Raw genomic sequence first — 23,795 nt, 5'->3', positions numbered from 1 at the left:
GAGAGAGGAGGGGAGAATGCATGAACAAGGAGATTGGCAAGAATTACTCCAATGTATCTCCTCAATTCTACTCGGAGTCCAACAAGGACTTACAATTACAACTTTGCAACAAATTTTCACGGTAACTATTAGCCTTTTATGAGCACACCCGAATTTTCAATCAGGTTTTGAATATGATATACTCAGAAAGGAAATTCACATCTCAGAAGTTAAAATTTCCATGTCAACAGACAAGGAAAAGAAGATTTATGCTTCAGATTACCAATTCCAAAAAAAACCGGATCAGCTAAAAAATACACACGATATACATCACTACTTATAACTACTTTAACAATCCATAGAGTTACTCTCCATTATCCATGATAATGCGTACAAGTAATTATCTTATGCTAAGATGTTCTTTCATCAAAAATTAAAGAATAATGATAACCATTTTTTAAAATAAAAAACACTATTCAGATTACAAACTAGAAAAAAATATCACATGTGTTAAGGCTACTCGTCAAATTTTTCCACGGTCTGGTAGCCTGGAACAGTTGCAACTGCTAAAAAATATCAAATTTGAGTTGGAAGTTTAAGAAAATAGTCTAAATAATATTTATTATGAATAAATAACTAGAATTTTCAATGTTGTATATAATAAGATTCATATTATTGATCACAGATCAATATTATACATCGGATAAATTCACTCTTACAAACTTCCTCAAGGGCCCTGCCTTGGCTAAACAACATGCTTGATATTAAGTGTAACTTTATAAAATAATAATTCAAGGAAAATTGCAGCACTTCTTGTAACTGTACCCTTATACTCGGCACTAGTTGTCTCAAATTTCTTCCCAATGTGTTAGTTTTGAATTTCGATAAAGTTATATCAACAAACACAATCAATAATCGAAATTGTATATGTTACAGGAAAATAATTAAAAACTGACTGCATTATGACAAAAATTATTATCCTAAAAAATACTTTTATCTCTCAAAAATCGTTTTGATATAATATCTCAAAGAAAACTTGACACAAATGATTGATTATTTTTTTTCCTACAATAATCTACCTTATGGTATACATTTGTAGTGTAAATTTTATGGATGCAGCTTTTTTGATATTCGAGAACAAGGTACTATTACAACTGTTCAAGACGTAGGTTTTTTTAAAGTGGTCAGTATTATAAAAGTACCTTCAAATTATATTGAGTTTTTGCAAATATGTACATATAGGCGCTTTTTTACATGATATAAATAATACTTGTATATTCTAAATAGCAGTACATACAATGTATGTTATTTGTACTCAGAAATGTATTAAACATCTAATTGGTTTTCTAAGCGAGGCTTGTAAAGTAAAGTCATAAATCCATGAGTTAAATAATTGGCTTGACTTTTCCATAAATCATAGATAGGGAGAAAATAGGTATATTTGAAATGTATTGAATATTTTCTTGGAAATGATTTTTTTTTTTTTTTTTTTTTGTAGCAGACTATTTTATCATAAGCCAAAGTAGGTAGGGATGAAAGTATTAATTATCTACCAATATACTTATAAACATAATACTAAATTATCATTCGACTGGTTTGTTAACTAAGTGAATTAAGTACAAAAGTTTTGGATCCAGATCGAGGGTTTTTAACTCCCAAGCATTTTTTGCGTACGAGTTTGGTGTTTTTCTTGGCAACATGAAAAGGTTTTCTTTTTATTTCCTCTATCTATTAACATTATTATTATTTTCTTGAGGAGATAAACTCTAAGTTCAAAATGTAACCACGACTGTGTGTGCTCATGAATGACAAAGAGTAACACAGAGGATTTGTTGGAGAGTTATAAATATAAGGTTATTTTGGACTTAGAGTATAATTGAGGATCGATGTTGGATTAATTCCTGCCTTTGTTATTATTAATTACACAGCGAGATTGCATTTAAAATCCTTCTTTTCATAGTAGTTCACAGCAAATCTAATGAAACGTCATGAAAGCTAAGCTGCTCTCCTCCAAAACAGTTTCACGATGTTAGGGTCACCATGTAAATTTTCAGTTTTTGTTTTTTTTACACAACGAAAATGTGTACGATTTGCAAACCCATTTGCTTACAAAACTTTAATCTAGCCAAAAGTGGTCTATTTTATGCTCACACTTTTGACTTGCCATTAATTATATATTATAATGTATCAGTTCAAAAATGGATCGTAATTAATTATATAATAGTACTTGAAATAAACTGATTAAGAAAATTAATTATGGATTGTGTATTATCAATTTGTAGATAAATAATTTTTAGATTGTTATGAGTCACAATATATTTAAACCCAACTTTAAAAAACCAGTTTTTTTAATTTTTAAATCAAATATGAAATATACATCTGATGTCATTGCCATAAAACAATGATGTATTAAGGTTTTGCCAACAAACACTTTCGATCATTATAAATGAATTACTTATACTACTATCACTCAACCATTTGAAAAAGTATCCCTTCCGTTGGAGAAAACGTTAGAACGTTAAGAAAATCACAGAAAAAGCTTACAAAATAAGGAGTATTCCGACGGAAAGGGACCTGGAGAACAGATCCCATATCTTGCACTGGTTACAATTTAAAAAAAATATATGTATATACTTAGAAGAACAAAAAAATTATAGACGATAACAATTGGAAAAGGATTGACTTGTTTTTTTTTAAATTGATTTTAAAAATAGAAAGAAATATTCTTAAATTAAAAAAAAATCAAATTTTAAAATAAGTAAAGAAAGAAGAAGGCACTATTCATGGTAAAGCTGCCTCTATGGGTATTATTTGACAATATTAATACCTTCTAAAACAAGAGATTCATTGTATAAAAGAAAATTAAGCATCAACACCAAAATTCGTTAATTTCACACGTAATATACAAACAGTTGTTTCCTCTGTAAACGTATAATGCTTGATGGTTTTCTATTTAGTTCATGCTATCTAAATCTTAATTTACAGAAATATAATTTTTGCATAGTATTACAATATATGAAGTACATGAGATGTAATTTGATATTTATATTTTTGAAAAAAATTTTTTTTTTTGACTAGTCTAATATTTTTAATTATCATTCGCTTCATTTGAAACTGTTTTTGTTTTTTTTCTTCAAATTCCGTAATCCGGAACAAACTGCACTACAAAACATAAATAATAAGTGATGAAAGACCTAATTTTGGGTGGAACTGGGGTTTGTATATAATTGTGGAATACCCAATCCCGCCCCTGGGCTAAAAGTCAACTCGCTATGCACGTATAATTACAAAAATTTAATGCTAGGGAAAATCTTAGAAAGGATGAATAAATTGGATACGTCACGAGGAAAAATGATAAAATAACGTCATCTGTAGTATATCAAATGTAGGGACTGTTAAAGTCCGGCACGACTTGTCTACAGATGCACGGTGTATCGCAGCAAAACTTTATAGGGTTGTAAACGAGAATAATGACTGAAAAAATTATGAAATGTAAATAATCCAAGCAAAGTTCATATCAAAAGAAAATTAAGGCGCGGATTAATTTGAATTTTCGACGGGAATTTGACTTCATCTAAGTGATTAAAATTTTGAAATTGATTTTTTTTCTTACATCAAATAGTCCCGTTACAGTGTATTTTGTTGTCAGGTACGGATGTTTCTACTTCTTTTCCCCTCATTCGTATCCTGAACGTTGATTGGTCGAATTATAATTAGCTATTCTTAACACTTACCTCCGGCCTTTGAAAATTAATTTCATAATAGGCTTACTAACAACTTATTTTTTGACCTTTTTTCTGTTTCTTTTCAAAAAAGTTGCGTGGAACAATGAAAGTAACGACACGCTTCAAGTTAACAGACGTGTTTTGTAACTTTGTTGTACATATTAGGTCCTATATTGTTGAATTATAAACATTGTTAGTACACATATGTATGTAATTAATTCAGAAAATAGAAGCAAGAGAGTTTATTCCAATTCCCTGAAACGGTATTTTCTGCTTACCTCATGTTGGAATACTATTGGACATATGTCGTACTTATCTTAGAACAACCATATGTCCAAACATGCAATTAATACCATCAGTAAAATTACAACTGCCCTTTACAATATATTAAATGTATGATATCATGCTGAAATCTACATAATATATTCATCATTAGTGTATATACAAGTGGATGGGGAAGAGTGAAGCTCTTCGCCATAATCCATATGCATATTAGGGTGGGTTGAAAATTAAAATTTTAGCAATCGATGATCAAAGATCAGGACGATTAAACGTATTTGGTAGGCTTCCCTTTCAGTTTATAATTTAATTATACATACGAGTATGTTGTGGATTTTTTTTAAATATTTTTCTCATTACTTCAAATCATTGTTATAAATTTCTTTCTTTTAGAAACTCGACTAGTATTTTTAACCTTTAGAAATCAAATGGTTCAAGATTCGTACTTATTTAAAAAAAATTATAGGTTCCACAGATCAAATTTTGTATTTTCTGTTAAATATTGCATTATTTTCATCTTTATGCATCAATAGTGAAACAATAAAATTTCATTCTCTTCTAGCGTAATAATTATTCATCACTATCAATACATATTAGGTAATCTTCATCAAAATAAGTAGGAGGATCCTATCTTACGAAAGAGTGAAAGGGGTTTGTAATACATACAAAAGAAATCAATTATATAAAAATGTGTATGTATTGGGGAACCTCTGAACCCCACACCCTAGGGCTCATATATTACAGAAAGTAGTTAAATATCAATAAACACATATATACTGATAGATACTCTGTTTTTAAAATTTGAAAAAAAACCCTGATAAAATCCCATTAAACGACCCATCCTAATGTGTATTCAACACATGTTTATTGTATATATGTGGTGCCTTTTAAAACTTGTTGACTGAAAAGTGTCAAAACGTTTTGTATATGTACAACATACATTTATTGGGAGGGGAGGGGGGGTGAGATAAATTAGTTGCACTTGTTGAAAATAAGGTAATAGTTAATATACGTTTAAATAATTCCAATATTTTATTGATATTATCACTTAAATATCACAATAGAATTGGATTTGCATACGTTGTTAGGGCAGAGTCATCCGAAGGATTATATTTTTAAGGGGAGGAGGCTTGGTTTCTGGTATTTCTTTAAGAAAAAAATGTAATTTATTTGAAAAAATTTCAATTTCAAATTTTTTAAAAATTCGAAAATACTTTCAAAAATCAACAACTACTCACAACAAATAAAATTTTTTGGAAAAATATTTCAAAACCCACAGGAATCAACCAAAAATTGAAAAATTCAAAACAGGTTTTAAAAAAATATAATTTTTTGGAAACAAATTTCAAAAATTAAATTATAAATATCAAATGTCTTGAAAAAAAAAATCAAAATCAAATTTTAACTATTAAATATTTTAAATAAAAATTTAAAATATTAAATTTTGGGAATTTTTTTTTTAACTCATAGCTATTCCCAGAGAATTAACTATTTTGGAAAAAATTTTGATGCATTAATTTTTTTGGAAATTCAAATATGGGGGGGGGGGCTAGTGCCCTTCAGCCCACCCTCTATGGACGCCCTGTAGGGTACATTGTAAAATCTTGCCTTGATGTCGTACTTTATATTTCTATCTCAAAATTGGATTCAGCGTCAGCGGTTATTTGAAATTCAATTATCGAAACCTTTCTAAAAATATTGAAATATCTTCACTAAGTGCAACGACGCAACACTAAGCAAAACGAAGAATATATTATTGGAGTAGGAGAAGATGGATATCGACTCAATCGATCATAATTGCTCGAATAAGTTTCCACGCAGGATTAGATTGACCCTCTTTCCCCACCCCGACCACTTAATACGAGACAAACTTATAAGTTCTTCCACATAATGACACATTCCATCTACTTTCATGATCCTCCAAAGTGCCAGTTTAACGAATATATCGACAAAGTCATTATTATTAAAGTTTGCAATTCTTATTTTACATTAATTAATTATGACAGACATTATTCTAACCTATAAAAAATATTAATTAAGTTATTTCTAAAGCTACCATATCGAGTATAAAGAGATAATAACATAAAAAAATAGATGTTTCCTTTCTGAAAATGTAAAAAAAAAAATGTTGAGCGCTATATACGGGTAATCAAATTTTCCTAAATTTTTTCTCTATTTTTGCTCAATAAGACAATTAGAAAAAAATATTACAAATATATTTTATAGGTTAGAAAAATTATCTCAAAATGATTTTTTGCAAAAATGACTAAAAATGTTAACTTCAATAATTATATTCACGAAGTTAAGAGTTTTCGACTTTTTCATAATTTGATCGAGATGTACGATCTAAAAATTACTTCGTAGGACAAAGAAATTTTCCATAGGCAAAACCTTATGACAACTTTTTTGTACTACCTGTAATCAAAATTCGAAAAAAGTTGAAAATCAAGCCGCTCTAATATACAATTCACGCCGTTATTACACATGTGCAAAAAACAAAATATACTAGTATGTTAGTAATCAATGTGTTACGTAAGATAACAGTCATTGTACTTTGAATATAAATATATTAACATACATGCTATAACCTTTTTGTGTATATTGTACATTCTACATGATATCAAGCTAACTTCAAATATGCTGTGTTTGAAACTACTGAGACTTCGTTGCACCTATTTTTATGGCATACAGACAGTTTTATCATTTATTATTACCCATACCCATATGTACCTATATATACACGATTAGGGAACAGTGGAAAAACACAAATATATTAACAGCAAGCTTTAATTTTTATTTGAATTATTCTAACAAATATGCGTAGTTGTCAGATCAATTTCAGATCCCTTTATGGCAGATAGAGATAAACTTATTCAAATAGTATTAACTGCTGATATTAGCATGGCCTGAAAAGTTTCCGAACTCAACGTGAAGATGCCAGCACTCGAAAATAAAAGCTAGTCACATCTATCTAGCATTTGTTGACAGTTACTCACCAAAGTTACAGCCTTTTTGGACAACAAATGTTTAATGACAGCTCGATACTCGATTAACCCATTTTCACAAAAACACTCACACAAACGACTGCTCCATAACAACTACGCTTCAAAAATACACGAAACTTTGCTATAAAACTCTCAAAAGAGGCAAAATAGATGTGAATCAAACCTTCTCTACTTCCACAAATAACACCTTTTTAGAATTTCAATTTAAATACGATATAACAAATTTCCATCCATCAGCACGGTCATGACTAGATTTTTTTTTGGCATTTTCCTTTATGCCGTATGCAACTTCTTCTTATCTTTGCAGAATTTACCTTGTTATTTCAGTTTAAATTGTAAATTCATGGAGGCTGCATAGCTAGTTATTCAACGCACCTAGCAAATTAAGAAAAGTTACGCGGAAAACACTTGTACGAATATTGATCACGTGTTCTTCGTTTCGCCACTTGGCATATAGTTTTGATCTTACGTTTATCTTTTCAACTGTCGATTGTCAAGTCTTCTTGTATCAGTGTTTGTAACTTTGATTGGTTTAACATAATTTAGGTCCTGATGAGCAGTGAACAATTCCGTACTATTATATAAGGAATTGTTCCACTATTGGGATGAATTGACTCACTAGTCATTACTAACGGATTTTTTTGTCTTTTTTCTTCTCTTTTTGGAGGAAAGATTGAGAGATACAAATGAAGTCAGCTTTAGGATATATTCTCTATAAAATTTAATCTTACAGATGAATGTGAATAAATTAGTTAGCATTTCTTAATCTGGTGACTGTTGAATGCTTTGTCAAAGAAGAATTTTGCTAATTGATGAACGTTATACATCAAGGGATTTAATCTCTTTAGATGGATATTTGTACAATGTATTCTTTTTTGCAGAGGATCATAACTATAATAGAAGAATAATAGATGAAAATAATTTATCATTTGTAACTTAATATTTATCTTTGAATAGGAGGAAATGATACGTCACGTTTTTCTTGAGGGTATTGTGCGTTTTGTCTATGACAGATCATTTAATCATAATCTAATTTGTTATGTGAACAATTTATGCAAAAATAATATTAGCTATCATGTAATATACTCGTAAAGAAGTGATTCATAATCGTTTGAAACTTCTACTCTAAAAGAGAATTTAATTCATTGAACCCCTAAGTTGTAATAGATTGAAAATCATGAAAATAATTGGCAAATTGTAAAAACCCTATAATTTTAATAATATGTTTGTACTAACATATATTATATGGTTTCTAACTCCGAACTCAATTAAATGGGAGTAGATATAAGGGCACTTCATGCACACGAGTATGTATTTTTTTTTTTATCCTTCTACTTTTTTGCTCCACGCCCCCCTATTAGGGATTAGGCTTTTTTTAACATTGATTGGTTGAATTTAAATTAGTCTTGTTAAGTTACGAACAATTTGCAACAGTTATTAGTTGGGAATAATTGATTAGCTTCTAACAGACTTTAAGGGTTATTTTCTTTTTCTTTCTTGAAGAAAGGTTGAAATACAATCAAAGTCACACGACTTGTTATTAAGTGTAAGCTGAACTTGTCATACAATTTTTGTATGGCCTTTGATATAAACGAAGATAAAGTGTATTGTCCTTTCTACTGTTAATATTGATTTTCATGAGTAGACTCTTGTATCATTTAAATTAATTAGGAACTCAAAAGGATATTATATAGGAATTTTATTTTACATTAGTTTATATAAATCAAGGACTTCAATTCAATGTATATTGTATACAATAACCATTGATACTGTAATTTTTCATTCTATATGATAATATCTATGTAATAAATGAGCCTATAATAATTAACAGTTGACAATAAGTAAAATACAGAAGATTAGCTAGCATATTTATATATATATATGTTTTATTTTTTTTCAAACTTTCAATTTCCCTTTTGTCAGTCGAGGTTATGGATGGATAAAAAAGATGCAAGGATACATTAAAAACAAGATAGACTAAATTTCGATCTATCAGCCTCAACTTTGGTGTGTAGTAACAAGGTTCTAACCAAGTGGTGAATCGAAGACCACATAAGTCTGTTTTTGGTGTTATCATACATAGAATTGAAGGACTTTCTAATAGATCAGTCTGAAATTTACCAAGTATGTTCCTAAGATATTTTTTTGGCAAACAAGCTTCGTTATTTGTTTCTATTCCCATCTATTCAGCCTTGTAACTATGCCCCCTCTGATATTGATCAATATTTGGATAAATTAGTGGTCTTAATGTCCCTTTTTTATCCTCTATAGGCGTTGAGTTTACTTGAATATCACTCTATAACAATAAAAATGCAGACCCCCCCCCCCCCCACACACACATACCATAAATCCACACTTTTAATTGAATTAACAAGGTGAATTTCAAAAAGTGAAGAAAAAGTTGCATACCTCAATAGGGAAAATGACAAAGTAACTCCATCTGTGGTTTCATAAAAAGTGGATTCTAGGCTGAAAAAAGATATGAGTAAGGCCAGAAATCTACTTATCTAATAGGTGCAATTAGGCATCATTTTGTTTTATGGCTTCATGTATTATTAAATATGCACAATGATGTAAATCTGGAATGTTTTTTAGGTTGCCTGTTCAGTTGTAATGGTGAAATAGAAAAGAAATTTTCTTTTCTTAAGCAGTTGTCATTATTAAATAATTCCTGAGGAGTCAATAAACTTTCCGAAATAGATTCAATTATATTCAAAACCTGATTGAACATTCTTGTGGGCTCATAAAAGACGGAGCGTAATCCTGGAGATTAGTTGCGGTTATAATTGTAAGTCCTCGTTGGAGTAATTCTTGCAAATTTCTTAATTTATATCCTTTTCGGCTTCCTCCTTTGTAAAAACTGATTGCAGCTGATCCAATGAAACTTTATGAGCATTATTCTTTCTCTCCTCAAAAACATTTTCAAATTGTCAATGTTGTTTCTATGTTGTTTTTCCTTGTCTTTTTTTAACATGCCCACTCCACACTGAATTTTGATCATTGAATATGTACAAGTAATAATGTCTGTGCAATCTTTAGCAAAATCTACACTGTAAATATTATACTTTTTCGTATTTAATTAAAATATATTTTGATAACAAAATAAGCAGGAAAACAAACATTCATTCATTAAGCTATTATGAGAATACTGTTTACAATTCATTTTTTAAGAGTCCAAACCAGTCATTGATTGATTCTTTTAAATTTTTTTAGTCCATACATATATTAGTATCATAAGTGCATACAGTTTCTGCATGCAAGAGAATATGTGTTTGATTTGATATGCAAAAAGGGAGTTATCTACATATTATTACCAAAAATATTTTCATTGATTCACCTTTTTAAGAATCAATCAATCAAATTGTATACTAAAAAGGATTACAATATATTCTTAATTAAATGTCTTAAAAAACAGGCAAAGGATCTTTAAACTGGAGGAGGAGATTAGAGACGGCTTTAATATACGTAAGGCGACAGGTAAATATAGAGGATACAATTGATTTTTCTAGTTCAGAAAAGATTGAAACTTGCTGTTTTTTATATATTTTTTTAATTCTTGTTTTTAAACAAAAGGCAAGTATAATAAGACATCATTTGAAAAGCGATCAGTTAGCGAATAAAACTTGTGAATTATTGTTATAAATTTTTTTTATGAAAAATATCCATGACCTTAGTTTTTGACTTTGAATATTTTAAGGTCGGTTTATATAGTATTTTTTGTACATTTATTCTATTTTACTATAAAAACTATATGTAATCTTATTGATTCTCTTAATTTAAATTTTCTTGTAGAATAGTTAATAAATATGTAATGTAAGGTTGCGCATCAAAATGTTCCGACATTAAATATGATTAAGTCGACTAATTATAATTTATAATTAATATTTTAGAGGGAAATAGATTAAACCTCATTTTAATATGTTTAATATAAAACTAATTGATTAGTAATAATTACAGAGTAAGTTATTTTAATGTATACTTAATTTTGGAACTTTCCACGCAACCTTTTTAATTTAAGATTTATTAAATATCTTATAAGAAAATTAAAAGTTAAACTGAAAAATCAGTTAAAATACTTCTCTTTTTTGACACCATATCTTTGGAATTTCTAATATAAGGTTAATTTTTATCTATAATATAAAACAATGGAAAACATGACCTTCCGAATATAATCATTCCTTTTACTGGACTTTTGTACGATTGAACAGATTTTGTAGGAACAGAATTCAAGATAAATTAATAAATCAGTTATCTTTCAAATGCTAGGATGTTGTTTGTAGTAATTTCACGTCGGAATGCGGCTCTCAACCGTAACCTTAATCTAAAAACAGGATTTTAATAAAAGGCTTTAAATCCCAAACTTATTGCAGTTGAAAGTTTCAATGGTTATTTTCACGGTTTACGGCTTAAATAACAATATTTAATGTTGTTTATTGCTGCAGGCCTTCCAATACCTATTTTTTGTTGCATAGTGTTTTTGGAGGAAAGGTTCCATTTTTTAGAAAATGGCTCTCAATCTACGGTTCAAACCATGATTTGGATCGAAGTATACGTACAGATCGGTGGAAAAAGTCCCTTAAGATTAAACCAAAAAAATCGGTCTCGGACCGAGTTTGAGCAGTAAAAAGTATTATATCATGTCGTTCTAGACATGGACTCATTAAAAAGAGACCACATGAAACACTCATTGTTTCATGAAATGAATATGCACATTGTACAACATTTTTATGTATGTCAAAGCAAGTCGTTTGTTCTAATTCAAAAGTCATAAATAATATGATAAAAACGTGATTCTTCTAAGTCTCCCAAGGAGTGAATTGTATGTAGTAGTACATATGCAGATGTGTATCAATCCATGTGCCCAAAATGTAATTCATATTTATGCGCAAATGGGCATGACTCCCTTATAAGGGACTTTCCTTTTAAGGATATATTTTTAAGTTTAACTTCATAAAATCTCATTTGTTTATATTCTCTGATGTAACCCCGTTTTGTTACTTATATTTATTTCTATGTAGTCCGTTTGTCAATGATGAATCGTGGCATGATAGCTTTATTTAATCTATGTAATATATATAAATAAAAGACTTAAATCATATTCAACTATTATTTCGCTACTTGAAGTTATCAAATGAACTTGTCAAACATTATCGGTCACTGATCTTTTTATGTACACTCTTCCTCATTTTAGCTATTAAGTACATATGTAGACTTACCTTTTCTAAGGATAACAAGTATTGTCAATTATACGTACTCTTACAAAAGTACTGGTTGCTCTAATTATACAAAAAAAACTCAATAAACTTAAACTTAAGCTGACTCCTATCCTCCCCCCCCCCCACACACACACACACAAAAAAAAAGAGCACTTGATTAATATTTGTCCAAATATGTTGGCTAAGCGAAAAAAAAATTTCCCGCTAGGGGGAACGGATTATATTACAATATTACTGCAGTACTAACTATGTAACTTTGTACCCTCCATGGACAATCCTTTTAAACTTAATGTACAAGGTGAGTTCTGAAAATAGCATACATCATGAGAGAAAGTGACAGAAAATTATAAAGTGGCGTTATTAGTGGTATTATAAAAGCAAATCTTTGCCTCGGGAAAAAGGTAATAGTAAGATTATAAATCTGGTCAAGGTAACCGGCTCGTTTTGCCACTTTGTTGTAATACTTTAATTCCTCCTCTAAATTAAAGGATACCATAAAATTTGTCAGCTATTAATTTCTATACCATTGCCTCATATTTAAAGATTTAGAGATGGGATTGTGTAAGAACGCGTGGAAAAGGCAAGAGCGAGACATATAGTATTACTGAATTAAGAGTATTGTAAATATCAGCTGCCTGTTATATGATTTTTGGTTGGAGAAATTTAATTGCTGCTATAAAGAGGAGAACCTTTTACAATAAAACAGCATTGGTACAAAGAAAATATTATAACACTTTTTAAAGTAATATATATTTATTTTATTTCCGTATTTTTAAATCAATTTACAACAAAGATAGGTGAGAATTCTTCTTTTAGAGGGAGATGATAACATCAAAACGACCTATGCATTAGATTTTTTCCTTTTCTAATCGGTATATTTAGTTTTTTCTCAACACAGATCCCTTCTTCACTCATATGAGTATTTTGAATATTTAATCTTACGAAATGACATCCCCAAAAAATTCACAACTCTTTGTCAGCTCCGATCCTCTAATTAAAAATGTTCTGAACGTTGATTGGTTAACCCTGAACAAATTGAATAGTTATAAACATTTTCACACTATTAATTAAAGAATTTTTAAACCATGGGAAGAGACTACTTTATAATATCCAGACATTTTCTTTTATATTTTACTAGAAAGGGGTGGAGAAGTTCAAGGAAGATGAATTTTTTTTAAATTTCTATTTATATTATATTATTAGAATAATAATAAATAGATAAAGTTCCTTAAGATATTTATTACAAGATTGTTTTAATTCAATTCTCTCTTACATTTCTTAACTTATTAAAGAATCAAAACGGTTTAGAGAGAGTTATAGCTTTTGTTGGAGAGAACTTATTCTGTTTAGATCAGTCCCACACAAAAATCGATCTTGATCGGACTCATTTAAAATTTGGTGTAGACTTACTTTATAGATAAAATGCTGATGACGTCATTTGTTGCTTTATAGCTGATGTATGACGTATTATTTTATTTTATTAGATTATCAAGTGGCTATAGATCTTAACTTCATTTTTATATTCGTGACAATGATGCATTATAGAGGGATTTTTTTAATTATGAGACAATTATTAAGTACTTAAGAGGAAATGGAGGTGCGTGGTACAGTACCTATTTTAATTCTCATATTAAGGATCGATACAAACCTTTTCCTTATGGAGAACGTCGGTTTAAAAACTTATATTTATATCGATTTCAATGATATTATTAATGTTAAAGAAAGTATTCATTCAAAGGAAACAATTTTCTATCCATGCACCATTTTTTTTTTTTTTTTTTTTCGTAAAATTTATGGAAATTCCATTTATAAATACTTTTGGTCGTTCAATAAGTATATTCATGAATTATTCATTCATTAGAAGGGAATTCTTATAAAATATGACCTGCCAGTATTTCAAAAAAAGAAACCAAAATGAACCCGGATAATTTGAATAATGTTTGAGAGAAGAGCATCTAAGTTATCATGACACTTTTTTAGATTACGAGCAAATATGAGCAAAAGAAAATAAACACAAATCCCAGTCCATATCTAGCAAGGACATAGGGAGAAATTCCTCCCTGTCAATCCTAAATTCTATTCCAAATCCAACGCGGGCTTTCAATTATATAACTCCCCAACAAATCCTCAGTGTTACTCTCAGTCGTTGATGAGCACACGCACTTTATACTTAGATGTCACGTCGTTATCTTTATTGTGTCACGCAACCTTTCATCAAAAAAGAATAAACAGAAAGAGTCCCAAAATCATCTTGTAGTTAGCCAAATAAGTTAGACGTACCAACCTCTATTTATATCTTATATACTCGCAGACTATCACTGTCATATTATATCTTCACCATTTTTAAAATAAATTACATATTATTAAAATCTACATAGTATTTTATTTGATACTATATATTGCTTGGTAATATTTGATTAAAAGAATAGTAATTATTAGTTATTATATTATTTCTTGAAGGAATAGCCAAAATTTCTTCATGGAAGTAATGAAATGGCCAATATATATATTATATAAACAATTTAATCAAAATAACAAGGGGAATTATGCAAGGAGAAAATGTTGTATATACGTCATGAGGAAAATGATAAAAAATCATAAAGTGATATTATTTCATATTACTTTCATAAAAAGCCACATATTGCAGGGGGGAAAATGAAGATATACTCAAGCTAAGGGGTACCTTTTTTTTAAGAGCTATAGAAGTTCCTTATCTCAGAAATTAAAGAATAATGAATTTGGATCAATAAAAGCACTGTTCACGTTGCAACTGCAAAAAGTATCGCATTTGTCTAAGTTCATATTTTTTACAACTCTATTAAATACCGTCTTCTAGCCTAATGAATCCCTTTTTATATGGCTATCTCCCCTTGTTGGACTTTATTTATACAAACTCCTACTTTACACATTAAACAGCTTTTAAATATGAGACTAATTTTAAAAAAAAGGTACTACCTAGAGCAATTCATGTTATATAATTAATTGATCTTCAAATATTTGAGCTCTTTATCTTACATAGTATGCGTAGAAAAAATATTAAATACATAAAAGTAGATTTATGATTAAAAATTAGTCTGTAATTCTCTCATATCCTCCCCTCTTCTTTCCATAAGTTGTATATTCCCACTTCCCAGAATTATTTACTCACCGTCTTTTCACATATTCGTAACGTACCTTTTCGCCTGAATTATGATTGAAAAAATGTTTTAATAATAAGGAATTTTCACCAATTCATTTTTTCATATATACAGTCAAAATCCGCATAAATGATACTGCTATTAATGAGCAGTTAACTGTATCTGGATTTTTCTTATATTCAGAATACAGGGATGAGCAGCAAAACGTGGAATCAAGAATTTGTTTCAGAAATACTTGACTATTTCTTAATTTAAATAATTATACAAAAAAAAAATTAACAAAACTTTTAAAAAAGACCCTTGGAAACTTGGTAACTCAATATGGCCATCTTCAGCATCAATCACACATTTTACACGTCGCCCGAAGACCTTGCAAGAGTTGAAGATAAACTCCTCAGATAAATTTTTCCAAGCAGCCACTATGGTGGCCTTCAGTGAGTCACATTTGGATGTAGAGCTTTGTTGGATTTTCTCTCCCCAGTCCCCACTTTAAACGAGAAGATTTTCACTATAGACCCATCCACTATGCTCCTCTCGAACCTCCTGATCTTCATGACCTCTATCAGAAGGTGGCAGGGGCCCTCGTGTATGAGTACAAACTCAAGTCGCCCTTCACGACCCTCCTGATGGTACTAACAGCTACAGAGAATTCTTTAGCGAGGCAATTCATCGATTTGGTGGGGTCCTTCTCAATCTTCTTCTCCAAGCTGGATAGGAACTCTGCATCCTATTTTAAATTGTACCCTCCACTTCATGCTTTCCTGGAGAAGTATTCTCCATCATTCTTCATCTTAACCATGGTGAAAACCAGGCTCCTGGAGTACTTTACAAAATCTATAATCCTCGCCAACTCAACTTCAGAATCTAAGAGATAGGAGATGTGTTTCCTTTTGGGTTTTTTGCTCACTCATAATGACGAGATGACGAAATGTTTATCATAGTTTGTTTATTAACAAAGAATGGTTGAACCAGAACGTAAAAAAATATTCACTAAACCTTCCAATATTAATGAGAAATTTAACTTTAATTAATAGTCCACGTTTTGCTGCCCAATCCTGTATATAAAAAATCACATTTTTTGGATACTTATGTAAATATGTAGATAATTTATAAATATAAGGTCTTTTTATATTATAGCTCCTTTCTTATATTAATTAAATTATAGATAACAATTTGGGGGCCAGCTTACGATTTAAACCTGTACAGAAGGGAAAATCCTCATGCGAATTCTTCCTTCTCATGAACTCTTATGAAGGGGATACCAAAAATTAGAAGACAAAACAGACTTATGAGACTTTTTACTTACAGTTTCTTCTATGCGATGTAATTTATGAATTAAACAAGTTGTATCTGAGAGAACGTTGACTATAAGCATATTTTCCATATATCCGGATTTTACTGTTTATTTTCAGAAATAAGAAAAGCAGAATAATTAGATAAAAATATACTATTATTTTAATTGTGTTTCTTAATTTATTATCTATAATATTGAAATAAGGTTGTATATAACGTTGAAATATCATATTTTTTAATACATATTAGGGTCTAATATATAATTAAATTTGACATTAGAGGGATAATTTTTAATAGACAGTTAGATTTAATTCCTTTTATTTATTGGTCCTCTTTTGACATTCAGTAGGTCACTATTTTCATTAATACTAATGAAAAAACGGCTTTTATTGTTATGAAACCTGGTTGTTTTGGCTTTCAAAATGGGTGACATCAACAATACTGACGTCACATGAAAACACTCCATAGGGTCATAATAGGACAATATCCCTAAGTAAACTAAGTATATGTATTTTAAAGCTATTTTTAGAATCTGACTTCATTTATTAAATGAATCAAAATAAAAACTTATTGTTGACTCAGGAAGATTCCTCATGCATTGATGAATTGATGACTTCATCTAAGAATTTGATTATGAATCTTTAAAAAAATTCATCATATGTTTTGATTAAAAATTTGCAATACATATATGTAGGTATGTTTGTACCTATATTGAAATAATGACATCATCAGTGTATGATTAATGACTTCAAGCACAAGTATTTAAAGAATTTAATCAAAAAACTAAAAATAACTTTTTTTAATATAAAATCAGAATATATTTAATATATTTGTGCTCATAAGTAGATATAAAATAAGTCATAACAAATGGCTCAAAAGGTGCCAAATGTTATTTTGCAAATATTAATGCTGTAAAACAATAAAAGTACAAATGTTTTAGAAACGTTAGTCATTTATTGTAAGTGCAATACAATATAACTTACCTTTTGAAAGTATTCTAAATGATGTGCCTTACATTGCATGTGTGAAAAATCAAAAGATAAACTAAGAAAAAATATAACCAACTTGAGTTACTTTCAAACAGACCCCATTATTTCCCAAGATGTAGAACTCAAGTCCATCCTTAAACTCGTGCCATGTTTTTACAATCTCGGACTCGGACATGATTCAAACTTGCAATCAAATGGACTTAGACTAGGAATACTTCTCTGTATAGGGTTCTGAACCCTAATCAGTATGGTTTTTTAGAGAGCAATGGGAGCTTAGATTTTAGGGTCAGCTCTTGATTAGGGCCCAAGTTGGATATAATGTGTAAATATACAAACAAAGAAGACAGTTTTGAAAAAAAGACAATAGGATATACCTTTTTTAAATGTCATTTTAAATATATCAATTAATATTTATTTTTCAAAAAAAAAAAAACGTCTAAAAATGAAATATTACCATAAATTATTCAAAAAGGGTAATGAAGCTATTTCTTTTTAAAAAATCACTCTTAAAAGTTTTTCCGCCAAAAAAAAAAGGTCATTTGAAACAAAGAAAATCAAATTTAAAAAAAAAAAAAAAAACGTTCACGACAAAAAAGAACATGTCAATCAGATTCAAGTCTAAGTCAGAGCCATGTTTGAATCCATAAAACTCATTTTATTTACTATATCTATGTTTTTAAGTAAATTAATTTGAAAGTAATAGGATTGGAGAATGTATTTTTAGCACGTTTCTGATAAAAATACTACTTATTTTTGACCTTATATTCTGTGATGGCAATACAATCATTTTAAGGGTTATTTTTTGAAAATTATTGGGAGTGACGACCCCCCTGGCCTCACTTTGTTTCCTGAGATCTACTTCCTAAAATGATGCAATGTTTCAAAATTATATCACAATTACATTATTCGTATTTAATTATAACAATTGTTTAAATATGATAACACCTTTTCATAAAGCTTTTAGTGGTTGATTAATCTATGGCATCAACTATTTGGATTAGACATATGATAGAACGGGATAATTTTAATATTTTCATCTTTCATATAAATATTATATGCAAGCTGTATTACTTACTAAATTACTTTGAATTTAATTAGTCCCGTTCCTATTCTTTAATTATTAATCCGTCTTTGGTTCGTTGAAAAGTAAGTATTATACAATGTACATAGCACATAGTTATGATAATTAGCAATTTTGAAGGGCTTCTGATTTACCAGAGATTTGACATTCCAGCCAATTCTGCTTGAGGAACAATTACTTTCTAATAAATAATAGCATTGCCTAAAATAGAATATTATGAATATTATTTGGTAGGCTATGTGTAAAAGCTGTGTTGGTATTTGAAAAATTTATCGCGAAGTTACATCGTAGATGAGAGGTTTTGAAAAATGATACAATATTTATAGTTAGAGTATATAAAAAAATTAAATAGTTATATTATTTTTTAATAATCTAAAACTAATGAATAAGAATGGCATAGAGCCAAAAAGAAGGATGAATCATTCCAAGGGTTTCAAGGGAATTTTATTTGGAGGCTGTGAAAGGAAGTTTTTGAATAAGTATGTGTATATAATGTACTTTGCAATGACTTAATTATAATAATATTTGATTAATTCCTCATAAAGAATAAAAAACGCTGAATGATTTTTTAAACATTACTCAAGAAGCTTCTATGATTTTCTTTCCAGAATCGCGCAAAAATCCTTAGGCGTGAAAAAATACTCTTAATAAGGAAGAAAAGTTGCTGTTGTTGTTCTACACGGAATACAGAGAAAGAAGAAAAGGAAAACTTTAAGGGTCGGCCAAAAAACGAGTGTTGCAAATCTACGCTTTTCCCCCTTAAAAAAATATAATATTTCAGCAATCGGAGAATAGTTCCTGAGGTATTGAGAAGTTGTTCGTATAAAAATACATATATACAAGATGGCACACGGCTTAAAAGATGAAGAGGCTATGATGAGCCTCAACGAAAATGGAATCAAAGTCGTACCTCGACGCAAGGAGACATCATACTTTGGAACTAAGACAAAAATATCTGTCGTTTGCCTAACACTAGTACTTATAGGAGTAGGAGCTGCACTCGTTTTAGGGTATCCTAGAAGACCTTCAAGAGGACATCGAATCCACACAGATTTTGATGGAGATGTGAATAATTTTATCATGACAGAGGAAATTATTCATCCTAAAGACAATCATTTAGATTCTATAGAAGGTCATGACATCATCCTCGCCAAAGTATCTGATCTTCGCTCTTCATTCAACAATCGCTTCCCTCGTGATCACTCAGGAGGACAACAATATCGTTATAATCTTGAAGAAGTCCCCGAGTCTTTTTGGCGAACCTTAACTTATGCTGATCGAAATACAGACGAAAGAAAAATCCAGGATATCTTTAATGGTATGGACATTAATAGAGATTCCAAAGCGGATCCTTGGGAGTTACATGATTGGATCATTGTTGTTCAAGAAGCTGTTCAATCCTCTGTTCATCAGAGACAATGGGAACAGTTTCGTAAGGATGAAAACGACACCATTACCTGGACAGACTATATCTACCAAGTGAACCCAACGGGTGAGTGAATTTTGTGTATGTACTTCTTGAGACTTGCAGTATAAATGTACATAATATCTAGTTTTTTTCTATTTCTTAACACTTACACATATTAAAATATAAAGAGTGTTCGTCAAACGACATATATCCAAGAATTTTTTGGAATATTTAAAAGAAAAAAAAACTATTTATGTACATTAGGCCGGTTTGTATGTAAACGTTTACGGCTAGAGCAGAAAAGTTGTCATGTGGTAAGACCTATGCAAAAAAAAACTATTATTCTATTACAATTTCTTCTTAAGGTCGCACATCTCGGTCAAAGTTTGAAAAAAGGCAAAAATTATTAATTTTGTCAATAAATAATTTAAAAAAAAAACATTATTCCTTATTTTGCATAAAGTCATTAGGATGGAGTTTTTTCCAACCTATTTGTGACTTTTTTTTTTACTAAAGTAACCCTATGGAGAAAAAGGGGAGAATATTTTGATAAATCCGCGTATAGTGATCATTGGAGTAGGAGGAAAGGGATCTATATTTTTTCAAGATAGTTGGAGCAGTTTGAAGGATCTAAATAGAAGGTCTCATTATGAAAAATAAATTGTGAGTTAGTCTGTTATAGAGTATTGGGGGGGGAGGGGTCGATCCGTGGACTGAGGGATGAGGCCGGAGGAGATCTGAGCCCAATATGTAAAGTTTCAAGGGTTTTTCTTCTTTCCACGATTAGTCATTACATTTTAATTATTGTATGAACTTGAACGTAATAGGTATTAGTGAGAGAAACTTCAATTCCATTAACTCTTGACACTAAAACTTACTATAAACATACATAAATAGAAATATACAGTACAAACTCCAAAGATTTTCTAATATTACGTGTCAAATTTATCCAGCAATTTTGATCCATTGAGTTGAGTCTTCTCTTACTCCAATAATGTATTCTTCGCTTTGTGACGCGTAGCTTCGCTTCACTTAAAGAAGTTATTTACATATATTTAAAAGTTTGCAATAATTCAATTTCAACTATCCTCTGTGGCTGTGGGCAAACTATAAAATGTATCCGAAAAACTGTATTAATATTTTTTATAGGTTGTAAAAATGACAACAAAATATTTTTATGTCTAATAAGGAATAATGTTTGAGTTTCATCTTAATTGACTAAATAAATAATTTATGCCTTTTTTCAAACTTTGATCCACATGTGCGGCGCCCTAAAGATAACGTCCTAGATCAATGAAATTATTCATATGTCTAATTGGAAGACAGCATTTCCACACTAGTCGACATCGAAATTCGAAATGCCGCCCTAATGTGCATTTATAGAATTGCATATATTTATGGACTAAAGGTTCATTGAGACATACATATTATGCTTTGACCTTTGAGAAATATTGATTGTATTTGCATTTCATTATGATAAGCAATTTGAATGTTGATACTGAATGAAAAAAAAATACAAATCATGAAATACAAAACTCTTAATAACATAACTGTATATAGTTATATTGTACACAAGTAAGTATTTGGCTTTGATTAGGATAATCGTTTCAATAGCATTTACATACATACATACTTAAAAGCAAATTATTTGTGTCTATCATGTAAAATTCTCAATATTGCCTCCATTATTTGTCAATATGTGAGCAAATATATTTATTTTTTCTTATTTTTTGCCAAATAGGTAAATCTACACCAGATATGATGCATAGATTTACTCGGGCTCATAGACGTTGGCAACACGCTGATCAAAATGGAGACGATGGATTGGACATTGAAGAATTCAAAATATTCCTTTTCCCCTATACTCTTGATCGTGTTGCTCTCAACATCATTATCCCGGAAACCATGGATGACTTGGATCTCAACTTTGATGGAACCGTATCCAAAGAGGAATTCCTTCAAATTCACTCTCCAGATCAACGAGACAAAATGAGCGAGTATTTTGAGAATACACTCGACACCAATAACGATGGATATCTAAACTCATACGAAATTACCCCTTGGGTTAACCCAGAAGGATTTGTCGCAGTCAAGTCAGAGGTTATTCATCTTATGGAAGTCCTAGATGCGGATCGTGATAAATTACTTTCCATGAGAGAGATTCAAAGGAATCCAACACTATTTCTCGCCTCTCAAGTAACCTCCTTTGGTCAAATATACACCATGGCCCATAATTTGAGATCTCCGACACAATAAACTAATTCATTATAGACAAACCAAATAATATAAAATACTTACTGCCAATTCAATCAAATGTTACCATCAAAATCAGTATATGCATACATAGAGAACCCCTCTAATGAAAATTGAAATGATCCATTGTCAACTAAGAGATTTCTTCCTTCAACATTGGATTTAGAGAGCTTATTACAAAGTTGTGTAAACGATGATATAACACAGCTAACAACAAGAGCAGCAGCAACACTCCCATTGTTGGGTAGATCCTCTACTCAACACTTTTTTCCACATATCCCAAAGTGCTGTTGCAATGTACAAAGCTACACACAAAACTCTACATAAGCTGCCATAATCATTATTCATTGTTTATTATCGGTATAGTACATAATTAAATAAGTTTAATTATGCAATATTTTCATATTATTTAAAAAAATGTATTTTATTATTGCCTTAATGTACATAAGATTTCCCATTTGTACATAGCATTATTATGTAGATATTTTCCCCACGTTGTTACCTTTATTGTCACTCGCAACCTTTCCACTGAACAAAACATCTAAAAATAAAGAAGGCCCAAAATCAGACGGTATTGATTTGCCGATTCTTTTTAATTATGGAAGTATTATCCAATAACAGTTCGGAATTGTTCACAGCGCCGTAACAAGAGCGAATTATAATTTTAACAATCAACGTTCTGATGGAAGGAAAAGAAGCAGAAACATCCAGGGCTAACAAGAAAATTCAGTGAGCATTTTTGTGTTAGTGAGGAGGTAACGCCGTGACATATCAACCCCTTCATTCTCTTCATAATAATTGTATTCTCTACATAGGTATTGTAAAAAAAACACAGAGCAACTCTAAATTTAGAAGGGTTTATATAATTAGAAAAATTATTATTAATGTATTTTATTTTTGTTTCTTCATTATGAAAGTGATTTTTTATGAATCCATCAAACAAAAAAAGCCCTTCTCAAAGCAGCATATTTCTTAATTAGAATTTGAAAAAAGCCCCACATTATGATTGTATGTCTTAATTATATAATTAATTATTAAAAATGATAATTATTATTACACATATTATTATTGATACGCTTTATAATTTTATTCGTACAGTTTTTATTTGTTTCAAAACTTATATTTATACTTGTGAAAATGACATGTTACTTATAACAAGGAACAAAATATATAGTATGTCTCGATTTTTTGTATCTTTAAGAGTTTCCTTCTTAATTGTATGTATGAATCAGTGCTTGTAAAATTTCAAATTCCCTAGTAGGCCGTCGAGCAGGTACTCTTCATGTTTTGGTAGCACGAAATAAACTGGCCCATTTTTTGTTTTAATGCAAATGATAGCACATATAATCTTTATGGAACACAGAACAATAAAATTGATTATTCTAGGCCATTAGAAAGTGCTAGTTGTTGTTGTTGTTGAGGGAATAGTC

At 29.9% G+C, this 23,795-nt stretch overlaps 1 protein-coding gene across 1 annotated transcript in view; it reads left to right on the top strand.

The window, feature by feature from the left end:
• LOC121114836 (reticulocalbin-2) overlaps nucleotides 1–23,549 on the top strand; it is a 40,288-nt gene extending 16,739 nt beyond the window's left edge. Inside the window, exons 2-3 of the mRNA XM_040708922.2 lie at nucleotides 19,313–20,196; nucleotides 21,854–23,549. Of these exons, the coding sequence (XP_040564856.1) occupies nucleotides 19,548–20,196; nucleotides 21,854–22,368 (1,164 nt within the window). The 5' untranslated portion in view covers nucleotides 19,313–19,547 and the 3' untranslated portion in view covers nucleotides 22,369–23,549. The remainder of the gene's footprint in view (nucleotides 1–19,312; nucleotides 20,197–21,853) is intronic.
• Nucleotides 23,550–23,795: the final 246 nt, after the last annotated feature.

This window comes from Lepeophtheirus salmonis, chromosome 3 (assembly GCF_016086655.4).
Source record: "Lepeophtheirus salmonis chromosome 3, UVic_Lsal_1.4, whole genome shotgun sequence".
Lineage (NCBI taxonomy): Eukaryota > Metazoa > Arthropoda > Copepoda > Siphonostomatoida > Caligidae > Lepeophtheirus > Lepeophtheirus salmonis.
The sequence above is the reverse complement of the archived record's forward strand: the minus strand, read 5'-3'. Positions and strand labels throughout refer to the sequence as shown.